This window comes from Podarcis filfolensis (genome assembly GCF_964270895.1).
Source record: "Podarcis filfolensis genome assembly, chromosome: 3".
Taxonomy (NCBI): domain Eukaryota; kingdom Metazoa; phylum Chordata; class Lepidosauria; order Squamata; family Lacertidae; genus Podarcis; species Podarcis filfolensis.
In genome coordinates this window covers 117,229,857-117,257,149 of record NC_139606.1, presented here as the reverse complement: position 1 = coordinate 117,257,149, position 27,293 = coordinate 117,229,857, and the positions used below count along the sequence as shown (strand labels likewise).

Genomic DNA, 27,293 nt, shown 5'->3' with positions numbered 1-27,293 from the left:
GGGTCACGAAGAGTCGGACACGACTAAACAACTAAACAACATCAACAACATCTAGGTGAGGAAAGTGGTGTTATGCTCAATATCTGCTTGCAGGTTTCATGTTGTCTACCGTGAGAACAGAATGCTGGCCCAAATGGGCTGGACCAGCAGCGCTCTCTCTCTCTCTGTGCTTTCTTGCTATGGAGGAGAACCGAGTGGGTCCCTTTCGCCAGGGAAGGATCCTGCGCCAAGCGTCAGAAGTGAAATTCTCCCTGTGCAGCTTAGTCATTCTGGAGATGCGTGCATAAAAGACTGACATCCCTGGAAGTCGACCAACTTCACCCTTGCTCTGGGGAAAAAAACATGATGCAAAGGTTGCCTTTCACAAGGCGCACTTAAGGGATTTTTGTGTTTCCCAAGATGCAGGGCGCATGTTGAGACTTGGTGGCATTACTGCATTTTATTTTTTATTTCCAGAAATGCTGCACCCATCATTGAGGAGTCCTGCAGTATCCCTTCTCTTCCTGCTGCTGTGATTGCTCTGGGGATCAGCAATTCTGATGACTTATCACTCAAGCATGCACTTTCTCCCAGCGGTGAAACAGCTACGTTTTCGGGGATCTTGCCCTACCTAAAAACAAACAAACCAACCCCTCACTGCTTTCTACATGAACTACGCTCCCCAGTTTGAAAATACAGGTGCTAAAATCAGCCTTTCAAATAAGTCCATATCTACAAAGGAGTTATTGCAATGCTGATGGTCAGATTTTATGGAGTGGAGGAGAGAGGTATCGGTTCCAAAGTGTGAATATTCGTCCTACTAACATCATTTTTAAAAAGAGGTTTTGTAGCTGGTGGCAGGTACCCTTCTGGCGGACTATTTCTGGCTTCAACCTGAGAAACTATCCCACGCCAGCCCCACAAAAAGGAATGAAAGGACAGAAATCTGAGCATAGACCTCCTGCATTACTCTGTTACGAAGACCTGGAGCGGATCTACACTCATGGTTTTTAACGTCAAGGGATCATTAAGGAATGGTTTCGATGACTCAGAGGGACACATGACGTTCTACGTTCATAACACATCATTGCCTTGTCTTTCTTATCACTTAATTTTTAAACGTTTTCTGCTGCTCTATCGGTGAAACACTGTTCCTATGTCCCCATGTAGTGTTTTACTTATTATTTTTTTACTCCATTCAAACTCCAACACACAACCCCACCCCCACCCCGTTCCAATGGTATTTGAAGGGCGGTGTTCAGTTTCCCCTGAACTGAAGGAGGGAGAGAAAGGAAGGAAGAATTAAAATGTGAAACTGGAGCGGAGGAGCGTAGTAACTGGCAACTAGTCAGGGATTACTTACATTTGCCCGGGAGGGGGGGGGGAGGAACTAAGGTGAAAAACATTTTAATTGACAAGAATGCCCTGTGTCGTTTTAGAATGACATATCTAATATCGTTCCAGTAGGGGGAAATGACATTTAACATGTCGGTGTAAATCAGAGGTCAGCAACGTAAGGCCCATGGGCCAGAAGTGGCCCGTGGAGGTCGTTTGACCGGCCCCCAAACCGAGCTGCCAGCTTGTGCATGGCACTAAATCGGCGTGGCGCGGGGACTCACTTCCATGGTGCCAAAAATTGCGTCTCCGCAGAGGAAGATGCCAAAAATCACGGGCGCGCACTCTCACAATCCAGCCCATGAAGGGATCTCTGCGGGACGGAACCGGCCCAGGCAAGATAAACCTTGCTGACCCCTGGTGTAGATTCAGCCCTGCCTGATGGTACCAAGGCAGTAACCACACTCTGTTTAACGGGGGCTGCCTAGGTCAGGGAGGGGGAAAGCTTTGGCCCTCCAGATTTTGCCGGAATACAATTCCCATCATCCCCGATCACCGGCCATGCTGATGGGAACAAGGGTGTGTGTGTCCAGCAACAGCTGGAGGACCACAGGTCCTCCCACCATTGGCCTAGGAGTTAGTTCCAAGGCGTTACACCCAAGAACATCTTTGGTTATGGCGGTTGCCGTCTTCGAGAAGCAAGAGGAGCAGCCAAGCACATTCACTTTCCAGATTTATTTTTGTTCCCCTGTTGCCTGGGCGAGAGTTAAAGGGTGGGAAGGAAACTGCTCAGGTCAACACAGAGGTCAGTTATGAGTTCCCCATCTTCGACTCCAGTTTGCAAATCCAATGCGGGCACCCCCAAGCATTTCAGGCCCCTATTGTGGCAAGAGTCCCATGGTTCCCCTGTCCCTCCAATCACCCTAAAAATCAGAGCAGACCCTTCGATCCAATGGGAGGGACAGGATGCTTCCCGATTAAGACGTTCTGGCTGTCAGTCAAAAGGTTCCCATGGCCCTTTGAAGTGGAACCGAAAAGGCCTTTCAAACTAAAACTTTCAAAAGGCCTTTCTGAAGTTAAGATGTTAGGAGTCCTTAAGCCTAGCAGGCAACGTACAAGGCGATTTCAGATCAGACGGGGGAGAGAAACCCTGAGGAGAAAGGGTTGAGCGGGGCCAAAGGTGGCACACAGGTTTTTATCGTCCGGCAAAACACCCCAAAGCCTGTCCTCAGTCAGCCTGTGGAGCCGATTTCGCCCCACAGGCCTAGGAAACGCTGTAGCTGTTGTAGTAAGTGGCCGTTGCGTCGGCAAGGACGGAAATGAGGCTGGTCTCGGAGGAATGGGAGCCGCCCGGCACCTGAGACACCTGGACATGCCCATTGACCACCAACCCGCCAGGCTCCGGGTGTCCGGGGGCGTTCAGGTACTGGTCAAACTCATCGCGGTCCATCTCTTCCAACAGCTCCGCTTGGCTCAGTTGTTCCAGGCTGTCGAAGTTCTGGTGGTGCTCAGGAGGAGGCGACAGCTGGCCCAGGTGAGGATGGAGGCCGTGGGGCTGCATGGCTGGGTGGAAAGATGGAGGGGGGTAGTAGTTGCATGAGGGGGGAGCCGAGCAAGGGGAAGAAGCAGGGTGGGCGGTTTGAGAGATGGGCAGGTGGCCCAGAGGGCGGCTGCACTGCAGGGAGCCACCGGCGTACTCCAGAGAGTAGGGGCCCCCGGGCAGGTTGGAGCGGCAAGGGTCTTCGGCGCAGGCGGAGGAGAAGAAGCTCTGCTCAGGGTCTATCGCATCCAAGGGAGACATTTCTGGGGGGGTGGGCAGGCCGTAGGGGTAGGTGTCCATGGGGGTACCGGCGCCGCTGCTCTGAACCTCCCGGTATCTCCCAAGGCTGGGCAGCACCGGACCGGGAGAGTACTCAGCCTGCCGGTCTTTCTCTCCAGCCACCCTGTGTTTCTCCGGCGCGGAGTCCTGGTCTCTGGAGAGGTGGCCCAGCAGGAAACCCGGATCCACTCGCTTGCAGATCCGCTTGATCTGCTTCTTCCTCCGCGGCCGGTACTTGTAGTTGGGGTAGTCTTGCATGTGCTGCACCCGCAGCCTCTCGGCCTCTTCCACGTATGGCCGCTTCTGGGACAGGGTTAAAGCCTTCCAGGATTTGCCTGCGGGGAGAGCAAGGAGGAAGAGGAGGAGGAAAAGGCATTTAAAGGATGGCACACACACAGGAAATTCAGCAAAGCATGCGCTGCAGTGAGCCGGACTCGGCACACCGGCTCACAGTCACCCCCTGTTAACCTCGGCTCCCTTTCCAGTCCTCTTCTCTATGTGCCTGTTATAGTCAGACTGTTGGCGACGAGATTGTAAGCTGCTTGGGGCAGCGGACTGTGATCATTTTAAAGTTTCAGCTTATGTTCTCCCCTGGTATCCTCGCTGGCCCAAATAGGACTAATTTAGCCAGCTAGCCCTGGTGATCATCTAATGTTTGTTGGAGGGATTTCCCCCCTAAATTGATTTTTTGAATTCTGAATTTATTGTTACTCACATTTTATACTGTAGTTTATGCTGTTTTTTTGTTGCATCAGTTAAGTGTTTTAAATTTGTCGTTAGCCGCCCTGAGCCCGGTTTTCTGAACCGGGAAGGGCGGGGTATAAATAAAAAATTATTATTATGTTACACCGCCAATGCTACGCATTTAACATTGTCTGTTCTGCGCAAATTAATTAATAACGATTCAGCTCGTTTGGTGCAACCTATTCATTTATTTCATACATTTTATACACCGCCTGATTGTTTTTTTAAAAAAAACCCTCAAAGCGGTTTACGAAAAGATGAAATAATAAAACCGAGAAAAATTCACAGCCAAACTTAAAAACATACAAAAATCAAAACATCTGGAAATCACCTCAACTGTCTTAAGCATCCGGACAGGCTTGTCTAAAGAAGAATGGTTTTTGGCAGGTGCCGAAAAGAGAAAAGCAAAGGCACCCGATTGATTTCAAGTGGCAGAGAGTTCCAAAGTGCAGGTGCTGCCACACTAAAAAATCAAGTTCTTATAAATGTGGAAGGGGTATTGTGTGGCACACTAAGAAGGCCCACAGAAGCTGATCACAAGGTTTGGGGCAGTTAATATGGGGAGAGGCGATTCTTTGCACACCCCTGGAAAACTGGGAAATGCAACTTTGAGGCTTTACAGGCGGGTGTCCAGCGCTAGCTGTACTCAGAGTAGACCTATTGAACTCAATGGACTTCGCCAAGCATGCTCCACTTCCACGGTTGCCAAGTGTGCCGGCAGCCTCAGAGCAAACCGACGACCCCCCCCTAAAACCCGCTTCACATCTAAATGTTCCTAAGTGTGCACACTTTTGCCATCGCCCAACACTTCATTCTCGGCACCCAAGTATACCCAGAATTTCAGAAGGGAGCAAAATTGATGAAGGTCGAGAGATAAATCTGAAATAATTCGGCAATAGACGAATTTGTTGTTTATAGCCAGATCAGGGCTAATTTAATTAGCGAGCGCAAATGTAATCAACAGGTTTGTGGGTTGAGAGCACTTTTGTTCCTGGAGTGTTGCTGCGTCAAGGAAGGAAAAAGGAAATGTCAAGAGGCAGCGTCTCCTCCTCGCAAGGAGCAAAAGCTTTCGTGGGCGAACTTACACACCTTTGGCCACTCTAATCTGCAGCATCGCAGAAAGAGCAAAGGGGGAATTTAGATGCAGCTGAGTGGCTGTTCACTCCCCAGTATGTATGTTCAGGTAAGGCTGGGAGAGACCCTGGAGAGCTGTTGCCAGTCAGTGTCAACAATATTGAGTTAGATGGACCCAGTGGCCTGACTCTGCATAAAACAGCTGCCTGTGTTTCTACTATGCACACCAACTTGGTTAAGGACAGGCGATCAACCCACATCCACCAATCCGAATCTGAGCCTGATGTTTTAAATGCTGAGCGATGCTCCCGGGGCAGGAAGGAGGGAGGAATATCAAATTTTGCTTAGGATCATAGAATTGTAGAGTTGGAAGGGACTCTGAGGATCATCTAGTCTGACACCCTGAAAGTGCAGGAATACGCAGTTGTCCCATACGGGGATCGAACCTACGACCTCGGCATTATCAGCACCACACTTCGTTTTAAAGCAAGAATGTTTACCATGAGCTTGGCAAATCTGTGCCGTTTCTATCCTGCCTTGACTTCCTCCCAGATCCTTCTTCTCTCCCAAACATAGCTGTCAATTTCCCCCTTTTCTTGCGAGTAGTCCTATTCGGAATAAGGGAATTTCCCTTTTAAAAAGGGAAAACGTTGACAGCTATGCTCCCAGACTCTGGACTGCAACACTGGATGACAGAGAGCAAGCTGCCGTCCAATGCAAATCATGGCAACCTCAGCCCCCTTCATTTCAATGGGTCTACTCCGAGCAGGACTAACGGTAGGCACAACCCAGAGTCTGTGAGCAGCTTTTATCATTTCTTTCCACCCCCCTTCTCCACCCTGTGCCATCTTTTTATTTTCACTTTCCTGCTGTTAGGTGCAGTTTCGCAGGCAGAATTTCAAGAGGTGCAGTTTTATTATTAGTATAACCACTTTGCACTGTCATGTGGTTTTAATTTTTTTCCCTTTTCCATTAGCATTGTGTGCCCCTGATGAGTCTGTTGTGCGACGGCATCAATAAATAGTTCTACTAATGATAAACAAACTAAGAATTTGCTGGGCTCAGAGAAGCAGGGAGAGAGGTGCACCTGTTGAACGTTTGCCTGCTCTGCATCAAGTTAAAAGGGAGAGAGAAAAAACAAAAAATAGAGTTCTATTCCTCACACCCCGCACCAGTTTCTGCCATTCTGTCGCCCTCCACAGACTCCCCCACCAGGTCAAGAAACGTTCCAAAGTCCCAACCCTCAACTCGCCTTTGAAGGTTTCTGCATGGCAATAAACGAGGAAATGGTTGCAAGGAACGGAAAGGGAGTGAAGTTGAGAGGTCATGTGAATATTGCTTGTTACGTTGTTTGAAATTTTGCATTACGCTGCTTTGTAAGGCTCTCTGATTTTTGTATTGATTTTGTGTTTGTATTAATTTTGTGTTTCTGCGCAAGGGTATTGTTTATATATTTTGTTTGGCAGATCGTTTGATTTACACTTAATAAATAATAATAATAATAATAATAATAATAATAATAATAATAATAATATGGATTTCATGGCACTTATTGTGTTTGTACTTATTTATCTATTGCAAACTACTCTTGAGATCTCAGATAGCAAGCCGTCTACCAATGGAAATGATAAGTGATACAGAAATGAAAACCTTGTTAACTCCTCAGCCCTTTTCGCTCCTGCGCAGCTAGTCTTCTAGAATCCGCAAATTAATTAATGTACAATGCAGATGAAGTCCACCTTGCATCATTTATCACCAGCATAAGGGTGCCTGGTCATAGACTCTGGGGGGATCTTGTTAAAAAACCCAAAAAAACTGTAGAATTCCCAGTGTTCCAAGGTTTTCCTATTGATGGAATTTCCTTCAGATGCAGAGATTGTTACTGGGGCTTGATCCTCCGTAACACAGCGTGATGGAGTGCAGAACGAGGAGTCGAACGGTGTAGGAATCAGGTCTGCAGACAACATCAAGTGACTCAGGAGCGCAAAACCCCGAACAGACCACAAAGAGCCCCAAAAAGATCTCTCCAAACTGGGGAAACAGGCAGCAAAATGAGACTTCAGGAGATTTAACACCCTGAGCTGTAAAGTGGTCCACAGTGGGGGAAAATAAAACCAAACCCTAAATGAAAACAATACACTGAACTGGCAGCGATTAAGCAGGAAAGAGATCTTGGGGTCATGACACCCGGGCTTGAGGGAAATGTCAAGGTGGTACGTGGCAGCTGTGATAAAGGAAAACCCAGGGCAGGAATTTTTAGGAAAGGGGTTCAACGTGGAACCTCTGAGATGGCCGAACCTTATATAAATCTCTGCTGTAATCAAGCTTGGGAGAGTGGGTTGTATTGAAGTAAATTATAGTCAAAGAAGTCCCACTGAAATTCATGGACCTTTAAGTAAGCCGCGTCTGCTAATTTTGATGCGTCGCCTGTTAAATGAAACTAACACAGCATTGCAACCCAATGGGTAATGTGAACATAGCATCTTTCAAGAAGATGCTGAAAATCTGAGGACAGGTGGGGAGAAAGGGGTGGCAGCCTAATTTTCAGGTAAAGGTTCTTCACTTGTGGGACAGAGGTTTGTATAGTTACGAAGATCGCCAAGAAAATGTGCTGAATTTCCAGCATTTGAGAAATCAAATGAAAAGCATCACGGGCAGAAAAATGTTTTCAAGGACAGATATTCCTGCAGATTACCCTTGCACAACCCCATAGCAAGTCATGGCTGTAACCTTACATACGCTTACTTGGAAGTAAATGCAATTGAAATCAGAGGCATTTATTTCTAAGTCAGCCTGGTCAGGGTGAGACAGCACAAACCTGAAATACGGATGCAAATATTTAAAAGTTCCTTGAGCTCTATTTAAAACTGGTTCCGACTGAACGCTTAATGCACCTTTCAGTGGAATTTGCTTCCAACGGACACATAAACTTAGGATAAGTGGCTTAAATGGTTACGTCTAGAGGTGCAGAAACATTACAAAGTATTCAACGCTGGGAATTGCGAGCTAGTTACTCATTGCCACTTTCCCACATATGATTTTAAATTGATCCCAAATTCTATTGTAAATAAAATTATTGTTTTGAAAGGGAAAGTGTCTCTCTGCGCCTCCCCAAAAAGAGAACGAATTCAGATCAAGCAGTTGCGGGTGTAACAAACCTTTGGTATTTGTGCTTGATACGGGATGTGCTAAATTGCTTTAAGTGTTGAATATGTTCGTGCTATTTTGATTTTATAAGTGTTTTTTGTCCTTATTGCTGTTGAACTTTTATTTTTTTAAAAAAAAATGTTTTAGCACAGTGTATTGCTTTAGGCACTTTTTATGTAGAACATGGCTAGAAAGATGATAAATAAATATTTATTAACATGTAGTGCTCATATAAAAAAATAAAAATAATACCTGGAGATGCTACCTTTTCTCCTTAGACTTTTGATTGGCTGTTGGCTGTTCCTTGTTCTTAACGTGTTTTGTTTTTGTTTTTGTTTTGTTTTGCTGCTATCATTGGGGGTTGCTTTGTGCATTATTTTTTTTTTATATCATTGCATCCATTTCTGTGTAAATGTGTCTATTTGTTGTTTAGTCTTTTAGTCGTGTCCGACTCTTCGTGACCCCATGGACCAGAGCACACCAGGCACTCCTGTCTTCCACTGCCTCCCGCATTTTGGCCAAAAAAATGTGTCTATACTTTAGTATAATATTTATTCTTTCTTTATGTTTTTAAATATGTTGCCAGTGGCTTGGAGACCTTTTTGCTTAATTGAGGGACTCATGAGTTTAATAAACAACGACTATACAGATATGAATAAGTACATCACAGCTGTTGTGTTGTTTTTGATTTAATTATACATGATTTAAATATCCTTCGTTCCTTAAAAAATATATATATCCAGCAGTATTCTTCTTGGTGTGCCGTATCCAACATTAAAACCAAATTTAAATGCCCTATTCATTTATTTAAAAATAAATAAAGCTGTAATTTAATTTCCTAGATAAAAATAAAAGTGGTGTTATATATGGCTATTCCTCCCTCCTGCCCTTTAATATTACTTCGGGAAGAAAACAGAAAGAACGCCTATCAGAGAGCTATCAAAGTTTTCCAAGCACCTCCCCTAGAATATGTTTATACAGTATTAGGTCGTTGACACTTTTCAGAACAATACAAACAGAACATAGCTAAAAAAACATTTTCCCCCGGATTTATTGTGTGCATTTGCGACACGTCAAGTTTGCAATAAACTTTAGGCCTTTCCCCCTCACCTTCATTCCGGGAAAACTGATCTCATTCTGGCCAACGGGTTATTTGCAAAGGTGAGCTCTTAATCATAAAAAGGCACGGTCATTTATTTATTTAGGTTTAATTTTATTGGGGTGGGGGTGGGGAATTAGGGAGGCATCTTTTAAACTTTCGCACGGTTTTAAAGTAGCTTTAAGCAAAATAAAAAATAAAAAATAGGGAGACGCGTGCAAAAAAAACCCACCATCCTCGCGCTTTCCCCCACTTTTTTTTTAAAAAAAGATGACGAAATCTGATAATGAAAATCTTTTGTGAAAAAGAAAGTGACTCTGTTCCTTTTCACCGGCTTTTCCCGATTCCGAGATACTGAGGGCCCCGATCCTATAGGTTGAGCAAACCGCAGCTGACGGATGGATTTTCCCCACCTAAGAACTTCCTTTGGAAAGGGACCCGTTTCGGAGCGACTCCTGAGCGCGCCGACCAAACCCCATCACTCCAAAGTCCCCAATGACTCCAAAGCGACAGCCAAACCCGGGGCTCTTTTATCGGTGTTTTTGATGGGAACTCGGGAACGGATCACCAAGTAAACCTCAACGGGCTTAGAGGTTGCTGAACTGCGGCCGGATCAGGCCTTTCCTCCTTGTTAAACGCCGCGATCTCAATGCCTTTGGGCAGTCACCCCGCGCCCTAAACCGATTTTTACGCGCAGAAAGGATTTTTACGCACAGAGCGCCGGCTAAATCAGACGGCCTGCAAAGCAAACTGAGAGATCTAAAAACACAGAACCGAATGTTAAAACTTTAAAAAAGTAATCAAACTTGAAAACTTTTTAAAAAAAACAAAACTCGAATGGCGAGATGCGCTCTTTCCCGCACTCCTTGCGCGCGCGCTGATTCCCGCGTCCGCCTTACCCAACATCTTGCTCAGCTCGGCGTTGTGCAGATCCGGGTTCTGGACAGCCAAACGCTTCCTCTCGTCTTTGGCCCACACCATGAAGGCGTTCATGGGGCGTCGGATGCGGCTTTCGGGGGACCCCTTCTCGGGCCGGCTCCCTCCGACGGCGCCGGCGGATGCTGCGCCCCCGTCGGGCAGCTCCAACGCGGAGCACTCCAGTCTCTCGGACCAGGCGTATGAGCCCAGCAGCGAAGCCATGCCAGGAGGGCGGCTGGCGGGTCTCGAACCGGCGAGTCCCGGGCAGGCGGGCGCGCAAGCGGGCGGCGTCCCCCTCTATCCACTGCACTACGCTCCGGCAGGCGCCCTCCTCCGCCCGGCCGCGCTCTATTTATGAGCTTCCTCCCGGGCCGCCTGGGGAGGGACCGGCTCCGCCTCAGGCGCGCCCTGCCTGCCTCGCCGGAGGAAGAGAAGGCAGGGAGGGGTAGGAGGGCCTGGCGCCGTCGGGAGGGAGGAGTGGGGAAGGGACGCGGGGGGCCTCCAGGGCTCGGGCAGCTTCCTTTCCAACCATTAAGTGCGTGGGGGGACGCAGGGGGACAGTGTCCCTGAGCAAGTGCAGAGCGCCCCTCTTTTCACAGCCGGGCTGAACTTCATTAGGGCAATGTGAAGCCAGGAGGTCCCCGAAGAATGGATGCTTTTGAATTATGGTGCTGGAGGAGACTCTTGAGAGTCCCATGGACTGCAAGAAGATCAAACCTATCCATTCTTAAGGAAGTCAGCCCTGAGTGCTCACTGGAAGGACAGATCCTGAAGCTGAGGTTCCAAGACTTTGGCCACCTCATGAGAAGAGAAGACTCCCTGGAAAAGATCCCTGGGAAAGATGGAGGGCACAAGGAGAAGGGGACGACAGAGGATGAGATGGTTGGACAGTGTTCTCGAAGCTACCAGCATGAGTTTGACCCAACTGCGGGAGGCAGTGGAAGACAGGGGTGTCTGGCGTGCTCTGGTCCAGGGGGTCACGAAGAGTCGGACACGACTAAACAACAACAACAAAAGCCGGGAGGACAGTACCCCTGAGCAAGTGCAGAGTACCCTTGAGAAGGTGCAGAGTGCTCCCATTTTTACCAACTGGGTTCAACTCTGGAACACATCCAGTTGTGAGGACAGGAGGTCAGTGCCCCTGAGCAGGTGCAGAGTCCCTTTCCACCACCTCTGAACAGCCCCAGAGAATCCTCACACCTCTGGGGCCACCGGATGGGCCTTCACATAAGAGGGTGGCAATTCAAATCAAACTCTCCCCACCCCTATTCCAGTGCCCATTGGAAACCAACATACAAAAGCAAAGGCAACTCACCTCAATTTCCGACTCCACCTCCAAGATTATGGGAGGGTGGGGAGAAACCTGTTTCTGAGATTCTGGATCCTTCGAAATGGAGGAACCACCTTGCGGAAGGATTCCTCCAAGAAGAGCTTGGCAAGGGATGCTCTGCAAAATGCTAATCTCTTCCTCCTCCTCCATCTCCTGAGGCTTAGTGTGACCCAGAGGTCACCGGATCCCTCAGCCCCAGAATGACTTTGGGCATGTACAGAGTGCTGTGTACCTGTCTATTGAATGAAAACTACCAAAGACCAGAGAGTGAAAAAGACAGGCAACCCTCTCTGTCCTAAGAAGCAGAACTGTGCAAGATTTTGAATTACACTGTGCTGTTGGTCTGGTGTAGATTCAGAACATGAAGGAAGGGTCTCTTCCTCGGTCCTGTATACCTGAAGGAGCGTCTCCATCCCCATTGTTCAGCCTGGACACTGAGGTCCAGCTCCGAGGGTCTTCTGGCGGTTCCCTCATTGCGAGAAGCGAGGTTACAGGGAACTAGGCAGAGGGCCTTCTCAGTGGTGGCGCTTCCCTGTGGAACGCCCTCCCTTCAGATGTGAAGGAAATAATCAGCTACCTTATCTTTAAAAGAGATCTGAAGGCAGCCCTGTCCTGTTTAGGGAAGTTTTTAATATTTAATATTTTAACACTCGATTGGGAGCTGCCCTGAGTGGCTGGGGAAACTCAACCAGATGGGCAGGGTATAAATAAATAAATAAATAATAATAATAATAATAATAATAATAATAATAATTATTATTATTATTATTATTATTATTATTATTATTATTATTATTATTCCCACTCACCCCATGGAGCAAAATGGGATAGTTAGAGCTGGAAACTTTTTCAAACCATTTTGACCCTCTTCTTACAACATGCATAAAAAGGTAAAGGGACCCCCTGACCATTAGGTGAAGGGACCGACTTTGGGGTTGCGTGCTCATCTCGCTCTATAGGCCGAGGGAGTCAGCGTTTGTCCGCAGACAGCTTCTGGGTCATGTGGCCAGCATGACTAAGCTGCTTCTGGCGAACCAGAGCAGCACACGGAAATGCCATTTACCTTCCCACCGGAGCAGTACCTATTTATCTACTTGCCCTTTTTGTGGTGCTTTCAAACTGCTAGGTTGGCAGGAGGAGGGACTGAGCAACGGGAGCTCACCCCGTCGCGGGGATTTGAACTACCAACCTTCTGATCGGCAAGTCCTAGGCTTTGTGGTTTAACCCACAGCGCCACCCACGTCCCTACAACATGCATAGAATTACAGAGTTGGCCAAGGGGCATCTAGTCTAACCCCGTTCAACACAGGAATTCCAAAGCAGAGACAGACCAATCTCTAGGTGCTTGGCCTTCACTTTGGGACATGGTCTTCAACTGGAAACTGGTTTTGGGTTCAGTCTCCATCACCTCCAGGAAGGGCCGGGTGAGAAATCTTGCCTGAAATCCTGGAAAACACATTAGAGCGCACCCCCCCACACACACACACCAGGTAAAGAACAGAGAGAACTTTTAAAAAAGGTAAGACATAATTGCAGAATGAAATAAAAACAGCAAGCTGTTATACGAAATAACAAAATCACAAGCATACTCTGCCAAATATCAAATGGAATTGAAATACCCCAACACCCATGATGAAGAATGAGAACTTTCTGACAGCAAGAGCTGTTCGACAAGGGAACAGTCTCCCTTGGGAGGTTGTGGACTCCCCTTTCTTGGAGGTTTTTAAGCAGAGATTGGATGGCCATCTGTCATGAATGCTTTAGCTGAGATTCCTGCATTGCAAGACATTGGATAGATAGATAGATAGATAGAACTTTATTCGCATTAGCCAATGGCCATAGCAACAATAAAACATTACAGTCATACCTCGGGTTAAATATGCTTCAGGTTGAGCATTTTCAGGTTACGCTCTGCGGCGACCTGGAAGTAATGGATTGCGTTACTTCCGGGTTTCGCTGCTCGCGCATGCACAGATGCTCAAAATGACGTCATGCGCATGCGCAGAAGCGGCAAATCGTGACCTGCAGATGCACAGACACGGGTTGTGTTCGCTTCAGGATGCGAACGGGGCTCCAGAACTGATCCCGTTCACATCCAGAGGTACCACTGTACAGTATACGCAGAAAGGGAAATTTGATATCAGAGCACAATTTAAAGTCCTGAATCAGCCGTCAGTTAGTGGCCCTTATTCTGATTGCCCCTGCTATGAACCTAGCCACCTTTGCTGTTATCTGCTCATTTTGATCTGATAGAAGAACGAATATTGTGGCAGTGGTTGAGCGCCCTGGGATGGTTAGTACGAGTCGGGTGATGATCTCGTTCCTCAGGTCTTTGAAGAGAGTGCAAGACAGGAGGACATGTACCGCTGTTTTGGTGCTGTCATCTCCACAGGGGCAAAGACGTTTCTCAGGCGGGATCTTTTGGAATTGACCCTCGAGTACCGCAGATGGCAAAACATCCAGTCTTGCAAGTGTAAAAGCACATCTGTATTTTGGGATAAGAAGTTTGTGCAGATATGGGGCCAGAGAATCAAAATGGAGAGGTGGAAAATGAACGTACCAAGGGCAGAATTTCCTTATAGTGGCCAGGTTGTTCTGATGCTCGATATCTTTTAGACATTGACCAATTAGACTGTTTGCTTTAGTAGGGCGCATAGTGAGTAGGTGTTGTGGGGATAGGCCACAAGAGTGAAGTTTTTGAGAGACGGTTTTAAGCCAGGCACTTTTATGGGAGTTTTGAAGTACTAGGGATAGTAAACCAGGGGGATTTGAGTTTAGGCAGAGCCAGAAGTTTAGAGTTCTTGGCAAGTCTGTACTTCTACTAAAGGGAGACTTGCCTCCAGTTGCAATGATACGTTTGGGACACATGGCGGTGCAGAAAAAATCTGCCTTAGAAATTTTGATTGAACAGCTTCCAAAGTGCTAAAGTGGTTACCAGTCCAAATCTGAGCCCCGTATAGTAGCTACTAGGGGTTTAGCTTGGAAGACTTCTAGGTCTTGGACATTGGACTTAGCAACCCTTGGGGTCCCTTCTATGATTCTATAGGCTCAGTTCTATAGGATTCATACACACCCCGAGCTATCACCAGCTACACACCCTGTTCTGCATCAGTTGCTAGAACATGGGCAAGATTTTCTGCCGATAAAACACTCTCCTTGGGAGGCAGGCTGGTGCTGATGGGAGTTGTAGTCCAAATCAACTGGATGGTTCCATTTTAGCAAAGGTTGTGTATATATGTGTGTGTGTGAGAGAGAGTGGGTTTTCTGAAAGCAGGAAACGAAATGGGAGTAAGGGTGCAGAAGTCCTGATGCCAAGGGCCGTGAAGAGAGATCCGAAAGACTCCTGCTGTGATCTGCCTTGTATTCAAGCTAATTTACCTAAGGACTCAGTTCAGTGATTTTATATCCTGCTTGTCGGCTTTCTAAAAATAACTTTTTATTTGAAATTAAAACAAAACATATTATCCAGAAACATATAATCCTTATTTCCCCCCCCCCATTTTTCCTCCCTCCCTCCTCCCACACAAACCCCACCCCACCCCACCCCCGACTTCCCTCAGTTCCAGTCTTTGATTTCTCTAAAAATGCTGTTTTCTGCATGTTACAAAGTTGTATAGATCCTCAAACTATTTAGCTGATTATTATCAATAAAAAGTTTGTGAATGTTCACTCAAAACTAGCCAAGGAGTCCAGTTCGCTTTGTTGCGTCTTCAAATACTTTGTAAAGGGTTCCCATTCATCTTTAAAGTCACAGTTATCATTGTCCCGTAGCTTGTATGTCAGTTTTGCCAGTTCTGCATAGTCCATCAATTTTTCTTGCCATGATTCTTTAGTTGGGGTTTCTTCAGTCTTCCATCCTTGTGCTACCAGAACTCTCGCAGCTGTTGTCGCATACATGAAGATGTTTTTCAGCTTTTTTGACAGATCTTTCCCTACAATCCCTAATAAAAATGCTTCAGGTTTTTAAACAAATGTTAAATGGAACATTTTCTTCAATTCGTTGTATATCATTTCCCAAAATTTTTTAATTACCTTACAATCCCACCACATATGATAAAATGTTCCCTCCTTTTCCTTAACTTCCAACATATATTTGAACTAGTTTTGTACATTTTCCCTAACTGCACTGGTGTTGTGTACCATCTGTACAGATGGTACAGATGCTTGTGGGCTTTCTAAATACAAGGTGGCAGTTGGGGTTCAGGATGTTGTACTAGACAGATCTTTGAGCATCAGCCTGATGCTTTTATGTAGATAGAACTTTGCAGAGAAGGAAAAGAGATCTCTGCTCCATGAAGCTTACATATTTTGAGAGAGGAAAAAACGAAAACAAATGCGAGAGACAGAATGGGAGCAAAAGGTAACAAGAGCTTCTATTTGGTTGGAGAAGACAACATCCAAGGATGTCTGGCCCTTAACGTTCAGCTCTGCTCATTCCAGCTTGCCCACACGATCACTCAATCCATGTTTTCTTGGATCAGTTTGATTAAACCCAAATTCAATAGGATTCATGCTCAGGTCGCCATGACATGGAGCTGTAAGCCAAATCTTGCAGTTTGATTTCCAGACCTTGGAACCTAATGCTCACTGTTGTGGTTTTGTGCAAAAATGCTTTCATCCCCATAACACAGCAGCCGGGTGGAAGACTCTTGCGGGAAGTCAAGGTCTTTATCTGCAGGGAATCAGAGCCCTCATTCATCAACGATGAGTGATTAAACCAAAGTGCTAGTTACAAGTAGGTAGCTGTGTTGTCCGTCTAGTCGAAACAAAATGAAAAAATTCCTTCCAGTAGCACCTTAGAGACCAACTAAGTTTGTTATTGGTATGAGCTTTCGTGTGCATGCACACTTCTTCAGCTCATACCAATAACAAACTTAGTTGGTCTCTGGGACGCGGGTGGCGCTGTGGGTTAAACCACAGAGCCTAGGACTTGCCGATCAGAAGGTTGGCGATTTGAATCCCCGTGACGCTCCCGTTGCTCGGTCCCTGTTCCTGCCAACCTAGCAGTTTGAAAGCACATCAAAGTGCAAGTAGATAAATAGGTACCGCTCCGGTGGGAAGGTAAACGACGTTTCCGTGCGCTACTCCGGTTTGCCAGAAGCAGCTTAGTCATGCTGGCCGCATGACCTGGAAGCTGTACGCCGGCTTCCTCAGCCAGTAAAGTGAGATGAGCGGGGGGGGGGGGGGACTATATTTTTTTGGGGGAAATGAACAAATTCCTATGCCCCACAAATAACCCAGAGTTGCATTTTAAATAAAAGCACACATTCTACTCATGTGAAAACAGCAGGCAGGTCCCACAAATAACCCAGAGATACATTTTAAATAAAAGGACACATTCTACTCATGTAAAAACACCAGGCAGGTCCCACAAATAACCCAGAGATACATTTTAAATAAAAGGACACATTCTACTCATATAAAAACATGCTGATTCCTGGACTGTCCATGGGCCGGATTTAGAAAGCGATTGGGCCAGATCCGGCCCCTGGGCCTGTTTGTCTACCCATGATCATTGCACATGCTTCTTCCTTAACGCCTTGGGCTTCACCCACATCTTGCCAACCTGATGCCCTCCAGATATTTTGGACTACAATTCCCATCGCGGCTGGGCTGGCAGGAGTTGTAGTTCAAGGTACCTGGCAGGCACCAGGTTGGCAAAGACTATGCTTAATGGTGAATCCTTAACCCTCGAGTACCAGAGCTTCCAACATTTATAGAGCCATCCAATGAGTGCTTAAAAGAAGCGAGTTGTGCTGCATTCAACAGGGTTTTCACGCTCAGTCACAGCTTTAAATGGACTGAGCATTGGATCAATTGACTCGAATTCACAGAATTGTAGAGCTGGACTCTTAAGAGGATCAGTTAGTCCAACCAGCTGCAATGCAGGAATATACAGCTTTCTCATCCGGGGATCGAACCTGCAACCAATGGAGCTATCTAGGCAACGCACCTTTCTGATGTGTTGAAAAGGTACGCAGATTAAAAACAAAACAAAACTGCTTTTGGTAAAGGTAAAGGGACCCCTGACCATTAGGTCTAGTCGTGGGCGACTCTGGGGTTGTGGCGCTCATCTCGCTTTATTGGCCGAGGGAGCCGGCGTACAGCTTCTGGGTCACGTGGCCAGCATGACTAAGCCGCTTCTGGCGAACCAGAGCAGTGCATGGAAATGCCGTTTACCTTCACGCCAGAGCGGTACCTATTTATCTACTTGCACTTTGACGTGCTTTCAAACTGCTAGGTTGGCAGGAGCAGGGACCGAGCAACGGGAGCTCACCCCGTCACGGGGATTCGAACCGCCGACCTTCTGATCGGCAAGTCCTAGGCTCTGTGGTTTAACCCACAGCGCCACCCGCATCCCTTTTGCTTTTGGTACAAGCTTATAAAAATTGGAGGTGGCAAGCACTGGCCTAGAAAGGGTGCAGGAGGGAGCGTGGTGGCAAAAGCTGACAGGAGTTCAAAACTTCTGGAGAGCACCAGGTTGTGGAAGCTACGGCAGGAATGATTTTGATTCCTAAGGAACCTTGGGGATCCCTGGGTATGCATGACGGGCCACAGCAAAATTGTATTTTGGCTGCTTGAGAGGGAAGCAGCAGATAGGAAATGGGAATGAAAATGGGATGTGAGGGAGGAAAGCATTTTGACAGCTGGAATAGCTCAGTTGGTTAGAGCATGAGGCTCTTAATCTCGTGGGTTGGGCAAAAGATTCCTACATTGCAGAGAGTTGGGACTTCATGATCCCAACTCTGCAATGCTATGATCTCATGCGCCAAAGTGAAAGAGCAGACTGTACTCATGCGTGTGCAGGGATTACGAGTAATACGGTGATCTTCCAATCTTTTCCAAACCAGCCACAGGCTTCTTACACACCCCGTTTGCTCGATCTGTTTACCGTGTTGGTCTCGCACCTGATTTTCCACCGAGATTGGCGCTCTCCTTTGTTAAAGTAATTGCATTTTGCGTGCGAAGCTTCGCAGACACCAAAACAGAGATCAAAGTGTAGACGGGGGAGATTTTATTTCTTAAAAAAACACAAAACCCAACACACACCAAATTCCATTGGAGAAGGCCTCTGTCCCAAAACTTCATTGCATTTTTTGGAAGGCTCGCAAGGAAGCCCGAAACCCACAACTACCCAAACAGGCAATCTGGAGTTAGAAACCAAGGCTGAAGGGCGTCTTTGGATTCACGCATTAATAGGCAGCGATGCAAAGTTTTGCTAGCAATGATTCATTGCCTGCACTCAAGGCCTGGCGCTCTTTTGAAGTGTGCCAACAAAACCTAAGGAATGCAGATTTTTTGATTTTTTGCAAACCACAAATTAACAGATACCCCACCTCGTCCAATCTCTGCAGGGCCACTTCTTTGGGGCTCTGTTACAGAGACTGCCTTGGTTAGCCATCACATCATTTCCCTGAAACCTGGTAGGGTGATTGGTTTCGCTGCCAACGTGGCAGCAAATGAGTCTATGGCGTCCTATATCATGGCGAGTCCTTACGCAAGCTGGAAAAGCCAACCCAGGAGTCATAAATCAAGGCATTTCATAGTTAAGAGAAAAGGCTGGGAGGAGTGTTGAAAGGTGAGAGAACACACAATTCGAGTGTGCTCTGTAGTGATAGCGGGTGTTGAGAATCAAAGAGCCAAGGTCACCTTTCTCTAACCTGGTGTCCCCCAGAACTACAAATCCCATCAGACCCTGCCAGCACTTCCGTGTCACATGGCTGTGCCGATGGACGTTATAATCCAAAACATTTGGAGGGCACAAAGTTGGGGTACCAGTGCCCTGGCAGAGCCCAGTGGTGATGGCTGCCTTGGGGCTCCCTTAAAAAAAGATTGTGGTTCCAAAGAGCTGGGTCTAGCATCCATCTCAATTCCCCACAATCCCCCTGGAGGCAGTGTACCTCCAGGGGCATTGTGGGAAAATGCAAATGGTGGAAACATCCAGCCACCTGGTGCTGTCTGGGGTGTTACTGTTGGTCCACTGAGAAGACGGGGACCACCACCTTGCTCAGGTAGGTGACCCCCTGCAGCACCCACTGGCAGGACAGGTGTGCCCAAAACAACCACCTGTATTGATCCTATCACTTATCTGCCAACATGTGGAAATCAGGGTACCACTGATGTTCTTTTCCAGGAGTTTCTTGTTAATTCATTCAATTCACCGAAATCACCAGTGGATTCTGGAGCAACTGGATTGAAGGCTTGCTCTTGCTGATTCGGTTCTTAAGTTATCAAGCAAGCCCAGAATAAAACCAGAATCGAGTAGAAACAGTCCTCCTTTGACTTTAACTGTCTTGTTTGGAGGGTGAATCGAAGGTCCTCTTCCTTTTGGTGATTTTGTGTGTGTGTTGGGGGCTGGAAGGAACTATGAATACGAGCCCAGGATTGCTTCAGAAAACACAGGGGGTCCAGATGACCCTCCTTTGTGCTGAACGAACCTGAGAGGGTGAGGGGTTATCACACCCCCACCTGCCGAAAATTCAAGGTGACTGTGCAGGGCAGAAGAAGGGGGTGGGCAGTATGTGGCTTCATGAGAACTCTTGGTGTGTTCCTTCAATGAATGGTTTGTGTTTGTGCATGTGTGAGAAAGAGGGAGAGATAATCTCCCTACTTCTATGTATGAATGTGGGCACATTGGGGCACCTGGCTAATACATTAGGGCAACCAGAAACCAACAATTCAACCAGGTCAACAGTCTGCAGAGTGTATTAACTGTTAACTGGAGAGTTTCTCCTTTTTCCTCTTCTTCTTCAATTTTTTGACATCTGCCCCTGCATCCCTGTCTAGCTTTTTGCCCTTGTTCTTTCTCTTTCCTCTTGGCTCTTCTGAGTCATTGCTTTCTGCATCGGAAGTTCCTGAGCCACAACTTCCTTTCTCTTGGGCGCCATTTTGAGATCCGTTGCAACTAAGGCTGCCACCGCCAGGACTGGAGTGCTTAGATTTCTTCTTCTTCTTCCTCTTCTTCTTCTTCTGGGTGTTGAGCTTCTCCACTTCTTCACTTGAGCCAAGATCCCTGGGGCATTTTGCCTCTGGTCCTTCAAGGCCATCTTCATTTTCAGACCAACCATGCTTGGGGTATTTCCTCTTCATGGGCTGGGCTACCAAACACTCTGACTCCTCAGCCATCGCTGGAGGAGACTCAGCTGTCCTGAAGTCATCCTCACGCTGGGCTTTCTTCAGCTTGGCCATGCGCTTGGCAAAATACTCCTGCACAGTAAGGGCACTGGTTACGGTGTTGCCAGAGTCCACTTCGTCTGATGGGTCCTCCTCCTCTTTCTGGTCCTCCTTTGGAGATTCTGTGCCAACAACAGCAGCCTGCAAAGTGAAAGGGGAGAGAGATGAAGTCAGTGAGCCAAACGGCCTTCCAACAGTTGAGGGAGTTGGGTATTGTTTAGCCTGGAGGAGAAGGAGAAGGAGAAGGAGAAGGAGAAGGAGAAGGAGGAGGAGGAGGAGGAGGAGGAGGAGGAGGAGGAGGAGGAGGAGGAGAAGGAGAAGGAGAAGGAGAAGGAGAAGGAGAAGGAGAAGGAGAAGGAGAAGGGGAGTTTGGATTTGATATCCCGCTCTATCACTACCCTAAGGAGTCTCAAAGCGGCTAACAATCTCCTTTCCCTTCCTCCCCAACAACAAACACTCTGTGAGGTGAGTGAGGCTGAGAGACTTCAGAGAAGTGTGACTAGCCCAAGGTCACCCAGCAGCTGCATGTGGAGGAGCGGGGAAGCGAACCCGGTTCACCAGATTACAAGTCTATCACTCTTAACCACTACACCACATTGAAGAGAAAAGAAAAGAAGGCTTAGATATGATATGATAGCCATCTTTATGGATCTCAAGGGCTGTCACATGGAAGAAGCTTGTTTTCTGCTGCTCAAGAGGGTAGGACCTGAACCAATGGATTTGATTTACAAGAAAGGAAATTCCGACCCAACATCAGGAAGAACTTTCTGACAGTGAGAGCTGTTTGACAGTGGAACAGACGCCCACAAGAGGTGGTGGACTCTCCTTCCTTGGAGGTTTTTAAGCAAAGATTTGGATGGCCATCTGTCATGAATGCTTTAGCTGAGATTCCTGCATTGTCGGGGGTTGGACTAGATAACCCTTGGTGTGCCTTTTAACTCTACAATTCTTTAAGTCTAGTAAGCCTCATATAAACCTTCCTTAATGATCATCCCCTGCACAAAGCCTTCTCAGAGCTGTACATAATGAAAGTGCTTTCTCAGTTCAGCAGGCTGCTTAGGCTAAATCCAAGATGGCAGACTTACTGCTCCAGTAAAATATTAACATAAAAAGGGCCCCACTAAAGCAAACAGTCTAATTGGTCAATGTCTAAAAGATATCGAGCATCAGAACAACCTGGCCACTATAAGGAAATTCTGCCCTTGGTATGTTCATTTTCCACCTCTCCATTTTGATTCTCTGGCCCCATATCTGCACAAACTTCTTATCCCAAAATACAGACGTGCTTTTACACTTGCAAGACTGGATGTTTTGCCATCTGCGGTACTTGAGGGTCGATTCCAAAAGATCCCGCCTGAGAAATGTCTTTGCCCCTGGGGAGATGGCAGCACCGAAACAGCGGCACACGTCCTCCTGTCTTGCACTCTCTACAAAGCCCTGAGGAACGAGATCATCACCCCACTCGTACTAACCATCCCAGGGCGCTCAGCCACTGCCACAATGTCCTTTCTTCTATCAGATCAAAATCAGCAGATAACAGCAAAGGTGGATAGGTTCATAGCAGGGGCTATGTTTGTTGCACTGGGATTTGGAGCGGAGGTCTAGCAGGAAGCTGCTTCCCTGCTCTGCTCCTAACGAAGCAAATCTGCATATTCTCCGTCATTAGGACACTAATTCCCAAGTCCCGTGCCAGGAGGGCAGACGACTGCATAACGCCTCATACGTGGAAAACAATATATATGAAAAGGGCCTGTGAGCCCAAAGGCAGTGGAAAATTGCATTTGACAGAGCAGGGGTTTGCCTTAATTTTAAAGGAAACTAATAAATTTATACAGTGAAGAGATAATGCATCCTGGGGCATGTACTTACTGGGCAGATGTGCCATTGAGAGTATGTGTGGGGAGGGAGAAGAGGCATGGATGGTCACCATCTTGGATGGATTTAAAAGAGGCTTAGACAAATTCATGGAGGATACTAGCTACAACATCTGTGCACTACCTCCATTGTTGGAGCATTGCAAGGGGTTGGGCTACCATTCCATGATTCAATTATCTATGAATACTAGTTGCTGGGAAGCACAAGCAGGGAGAGTGATGAAGCACCCAGGTCCTGCTCATGGCCTTATGGTTGGCCGTTGTGAGAACAAGATGCTGGGCGATATGTGGTCCCCTTTGGCCTGATCCAGGTACAGGAACATTCTGAGGCTCTGAAGGTAAAGGACCCCTGACCATTAGGTCCAGTCGCGAATGATTCTGGGGTTGCGGTGCTCATCTCGCTTTACTGGCCGAGGGAGCCGGCCTACTGCTTCCGGGTCATGCAGCCAGCATGACAAAGCCGCTTCTGGTGAACCAGGGCAGCGCATGGAAACGCAGTTTACCTTCCCGTCGGAGCGGTACCTATTTATCTACTTGCACTTTGATGTGCTTTCGAACTGCTAGGTTGGCAGGAGCAGGGACCGAGCAACGGGAGCTCACCCTGTTGCGGGGATTCGAACCGCCAACCTTCTGATCGGCAAGCCCTAGGCTCTGTAGTTTAACCCACAGCGCCACCTGCGTCCCTGAGGTTCTGAAAGTCGATGCCTTAAAGTCGCCACGATTTAGGATGGATGTTGACAAGCTGGAACGTGTGTAGAGGAGGGCAACCAAGATGATCAAGGGTCTGGAAACCAAGCCTTATGAGGAACGGTTGAAGGAGCTGGGTATGTTTAGGAGGAGACTGAGAGGAGATATGATAGCCATCTTCAAATGTCTTAAGGGCTGCCACACGGAAGATGGAGCAAGCTTGTTTTCTCCCGCTCTCGAACCAATGGCTTCAAGTTACAAGAAGGGAGATTCTGACTAAACATTAGAGAGAACTTTCTGACAGTAAGAGCTGTTCAGCAGTGGAATGGGCTGCCTCCCAATGAGGTTTTTCAGCAGTGGTTGTTCAGGGATTCTTTAGCTGTAATTCCTGCACTTCAGGGGTTGGACTAGATTACTTTTGGAGGTCCCTTCGAACTCTACAAGTCTATGATTTTATGAAAGGCTCCCTCCCTCCTCCTTCTGACTGCATACCAGTTCCGACGCCACACTTTACACAATGACAAATGTCTCCGCCACCTCTTTGCCAACTCCAGCCGATCGCTCCCTCCACAGACTGCTCTGACACACGTAAGCAACCTGTACAGGCCGAGATGCATTTCCAAAGCTGCCTTTGCAAATCCGGCCAGAGACACATTAATTACCACTAAGGAGGTGCGCGGAGCACAGTTTTTGACAGGAACACAGGGCGTTTAACTCCCTTCGAGCCAACGCCAGACCTGGCCTGGCCACAAGACTGGAGCTCAGAGAAACCCGTGAGGCCTGGAAGAGAGGGAAGCCTGCCAGAGGCCCCTGTATCGAAGAGGAATGTTAATAACCACGGGCCGCTGAGCATGAAGGCAGCAGGGCATGGAGACAGGTAAAGGCAGTGTCAGGCCCCAAACAAACTCGCACATTCGGTTTCGGGGACACTGGTGGGAGACCATCAATCACCTGGGAAAAGACGGGGCGGTGCCAGGAATGCCTCGCATGAAGGGTTCCCTGCGAGGGAGCCATGGAAACCAGGCAGGTACAGCAAATGGCAATTTCCAAGCAGGCTGGCCAGGTGAAAATTGGCTGGCACCTGCTGGATGCTGGGCAAGAAATGAAGAGCTGGAAGGGATCCCAAGGGCTGTCTAGTCTAACCCCCGGCAGCTCAGGAATCATGGCGAAAGAATCCCCGACAGATGGCTATCCAACCTTTGCTTAAAAACCTCCAGAAGAGGAGAATTCACAGACTTCCGAGGGCGTCCGTTCCACTGCCCAACGGTTCTTCCCATCAGAGAGTTGCTGCGATGATGAAACGGAGAACAAAATGGTGGAGCACCTTGAGCTTGGAGGAAACTTCACGCAGGCAGTCTCAGGGTATTAGCGCTCAGGTCTGGTTATGTGCCAATCCTTTGCTGTACTGCCTGTTGATTTATGATCTGATGATGATTTCAATTTACTAGCAGTCTGCTGTGTAAAAAGTCCCAAAGTGACTTACAAAGGGGTGCAGCGTTTTCGGGTTGCGCTCTGCAGCGACCCAGAAGTAACAGAACATGTTACTTCCAGGTTTCGCCGCTCGCGCATGCACAGATGCTCAAAAATGAAGTCATGCACATGCGCAGACGCGACGAATCGCGACCCGCACATGCGCAGACGCGGGTTGCGTTCGCTTCAGGATGCGAACAGGGCTCCGGAACGGATCCCGTTTGCATCCATAGGTACCACTGTATAAATTAATAAGTAAGAATAACAATAGTAAGTTGAGATCTTTCGCAGTCCGCATCTGTATCAGAATTGTTTCTAAGGCGTTTTAAATATGTCTTTATTATCATTCGTTATTTGCTGCCCTGGGCTCCTTTGAGAGGAAAGGCAGGGCATAAATTTAATCAGGAAAAATATATATATTTCAAATCATTAATTACCATATTTTTCGCTCTATAACACGCACCAGACCATAACACGCACGTAGTTTTTAGAGGAGGAAAACAAGAAAAAAAATATTCTAAACGAAATAGTGGATATATGATTTTTGTGGTTCATGCTGTGGCCACAGACATGTGATCTGACAGTGAGTTTGGAGTAGCCCAATGCAAAAATCCTGAGGATCCATGTGGATCCATGCTTTGTAAACACGGAGGAGGGAAGGAAGGGGAACCATGGATCCTCTGCTCACGACTGCAGCAGATCCCCCCCCCCCCGCCACCCGCAGGCATTCGCTCCATAACACGCACAGACATTTCCCCTTCTTTCTAGGAGGAAAAAAGTGAGTGTTATGGTGCAAAAAATACGGTACTTACTACAGCTCCCCAAATGGGGGGAAAAAAATTAATCACACTGCCTCCCTTAGGCAGCTTGCTCAAAGGAGTCTACACAGTGTGTTTCTGAATGAGTCACAGTTCTGGGCATGTCTCCTCTGAGGACAAGTGAGTCCGATGTGCGTCTTGGCATTTGACAGCGTGTGAAGGTGACCCAATTACACCTAATGGCAGCGACGTGACAGAAAGTAGGACGCCTCCTTTGCGAACGGGCGATTTGGCTAACACGAGACGCACGCTTTAAGAAATATTTCCTGACACGGTAGCTGTTTGGGATCCTAAAGACAGAGAAATATGTTGAGGCGTAAGCAACAGAGATGATGGCCAAAGACGCTTATGCACACCTGGAGCCAAGGATGGAAGGGCCTGTTTTATGATGAGGCAGAAAGATGAAGAGGCCTATCCCGCCCATCCAAAGATCTCTCTTGTCTTGACCCACAGCCAAACGGATCAAGTCAAAGCATGACTGAGCACTTGGAAGGCTGAGGAATCGTCATCTTTCCCCAAGGAGGATGAGTAATCTGTGCGCAACAGTGCAGAGTTAAAAAAAAATCCAACAATTTTAGCAATTGGTTTTGAAATGTATTTTTTAAAATAATTTTTATTAAGGTTTTTTTAAACAAATTTTAAAACGTTCAAGAAACTCAAATTACATTTTACATACTCAATATACCCCCCCCCCAACTTCCCTTTCTGGTTTAGAGTGTATTATTTTTGTTCTGCATATAGTTTTGTATCTCTTCTATGATAAAATAAACTTATTTCTTAATCTGTACTTACTCTCTGCCAAGGAGTGTGGTGGAGTCTCCTTCTTTGGAGGTCTTTAAGCAGAGGCTTGACAACCATATGTCAGGAGTGCTCTGATGGTGTTTCCTGCTTGGCAGGGGGTTGGACTTGATGGCCCTTGTGGTCTCTTCCAACTCTATGATTCTTAGTTTGTATTTACTATTTGTATTTGTCTTTTGCAAGTGTATTACTCAAAGCCTGCAAGTGAGTTCATGTCAATGTATTGTTTCTGTATATATATCTTAAAAGGTTCCCAATCCTTTTTGAAGTCATTATTGCCTTAATCTTTAAGTCTCCCAGTTTTAAGATTCGGAATGTCAAGGTAAAGTTTCGGATAACACACCTCTCAAAAAAAGGAAAACTGAACAGGAAGTTGTCTTGGTGAGGGATAAATGAAAAAGCCAAAGGAAACCCGTCCTCGTGAAATTTTAATCCCTGCAACAGGGCTGTTAAGATGAGGATTAAAACGAGGAGTGGGAGAAAAACACATTGAGCTGCTTGGAGAAAAAAAGGTGGTTATAATTGCAATCAATCAATCAGAGATAGCACATGATAGTACGCACCCCGGAAATGATCTCTTTCAGCTTCTGTCTTCTGGAAGAAAGTATAGGGTTATAAAGGCCAGGACTAGCCGCCTGAAAAACAGTTTCTACGCTAATGCAATTCTGGTTCTAAACACAGCATAAGGGGTCTCTGTAGTATAGTGTTTTTTAAAATGGGGTTTTAGAGTTTTTAGGGGGTTTTGAATGTTTTATGTAGTTTTGTAGCAGTTTTATGTAGCTTTTATGTAGTTTTATGTAGTTTTCTGGTAGTTTTAATGTAGTTTTATGTAGTTTTCAATTTCATTGTTCCGCAAGGGACAATGACAATAAAGATATCGTATCGTATCGTATCAATCAATTGTCCGCAAGAGTGATTTGCCAAGTCTCAATTGAACTGGGGCCAACAATGGGGACTCAGTGGCAAGAGCCCTCTGCACATGCTTATAGGCTACCCTCCCTTTGGCTGGTCTGCTAACAAGACAAGC

At 46.9% G+C, this 27,293-nt stretch overlaps 2 protein-coding genes across 2 annotated transcripts in view; both read right to left on the bottom strand.

Moving 5' to 3' along the window:
* Window positions 1–2,034: 2,034 nt before the first annotated feature.
* Window positions 2,035–10,455, bottom strand: SOX7 (SRY-box transcription factor 7). The gene is made up of 2 exons (XM_083605459.1): window positions 10,097–10,455; window positions 2,035–3,468 (listed from the first exon to the last, which is right to left on the bottom strand). Exons 1-2 carry the CDS (start codon window positions 10,335–10,337, stop codon window positions 2,579–2,581), a joined length of 1,131 nt encoding a protein of 376 aa, XP_083461585.1. The 5' UTR covers window positions 10,338–10,455; the 3' UTR covers window positions 2,035–2,578.
* A 7,988-nt stretch (window positions 10,456–18,443) lies between these two features.
* The window catches only part of PINX1 (PIN2 (TERF1) interacting telomerase inhibitor 1), a 54,404-nt gene continuing 45,554 nt past the window's right edge, over window positions 18,444–27,293 (bottom strand). Inside the window, exon 7 of the mRNA XM_083605474.1 lies at window positions 18,444–20,760. Coding sequence (XP_083461600.1) covers window positions 20,161–20,760 — 600 coding nt within the window. The 3' untranslated portion in view covers window positions 18,444–20,160. The remainder of the gene's footprint in view (window positions 20,761–27,293) is intronic.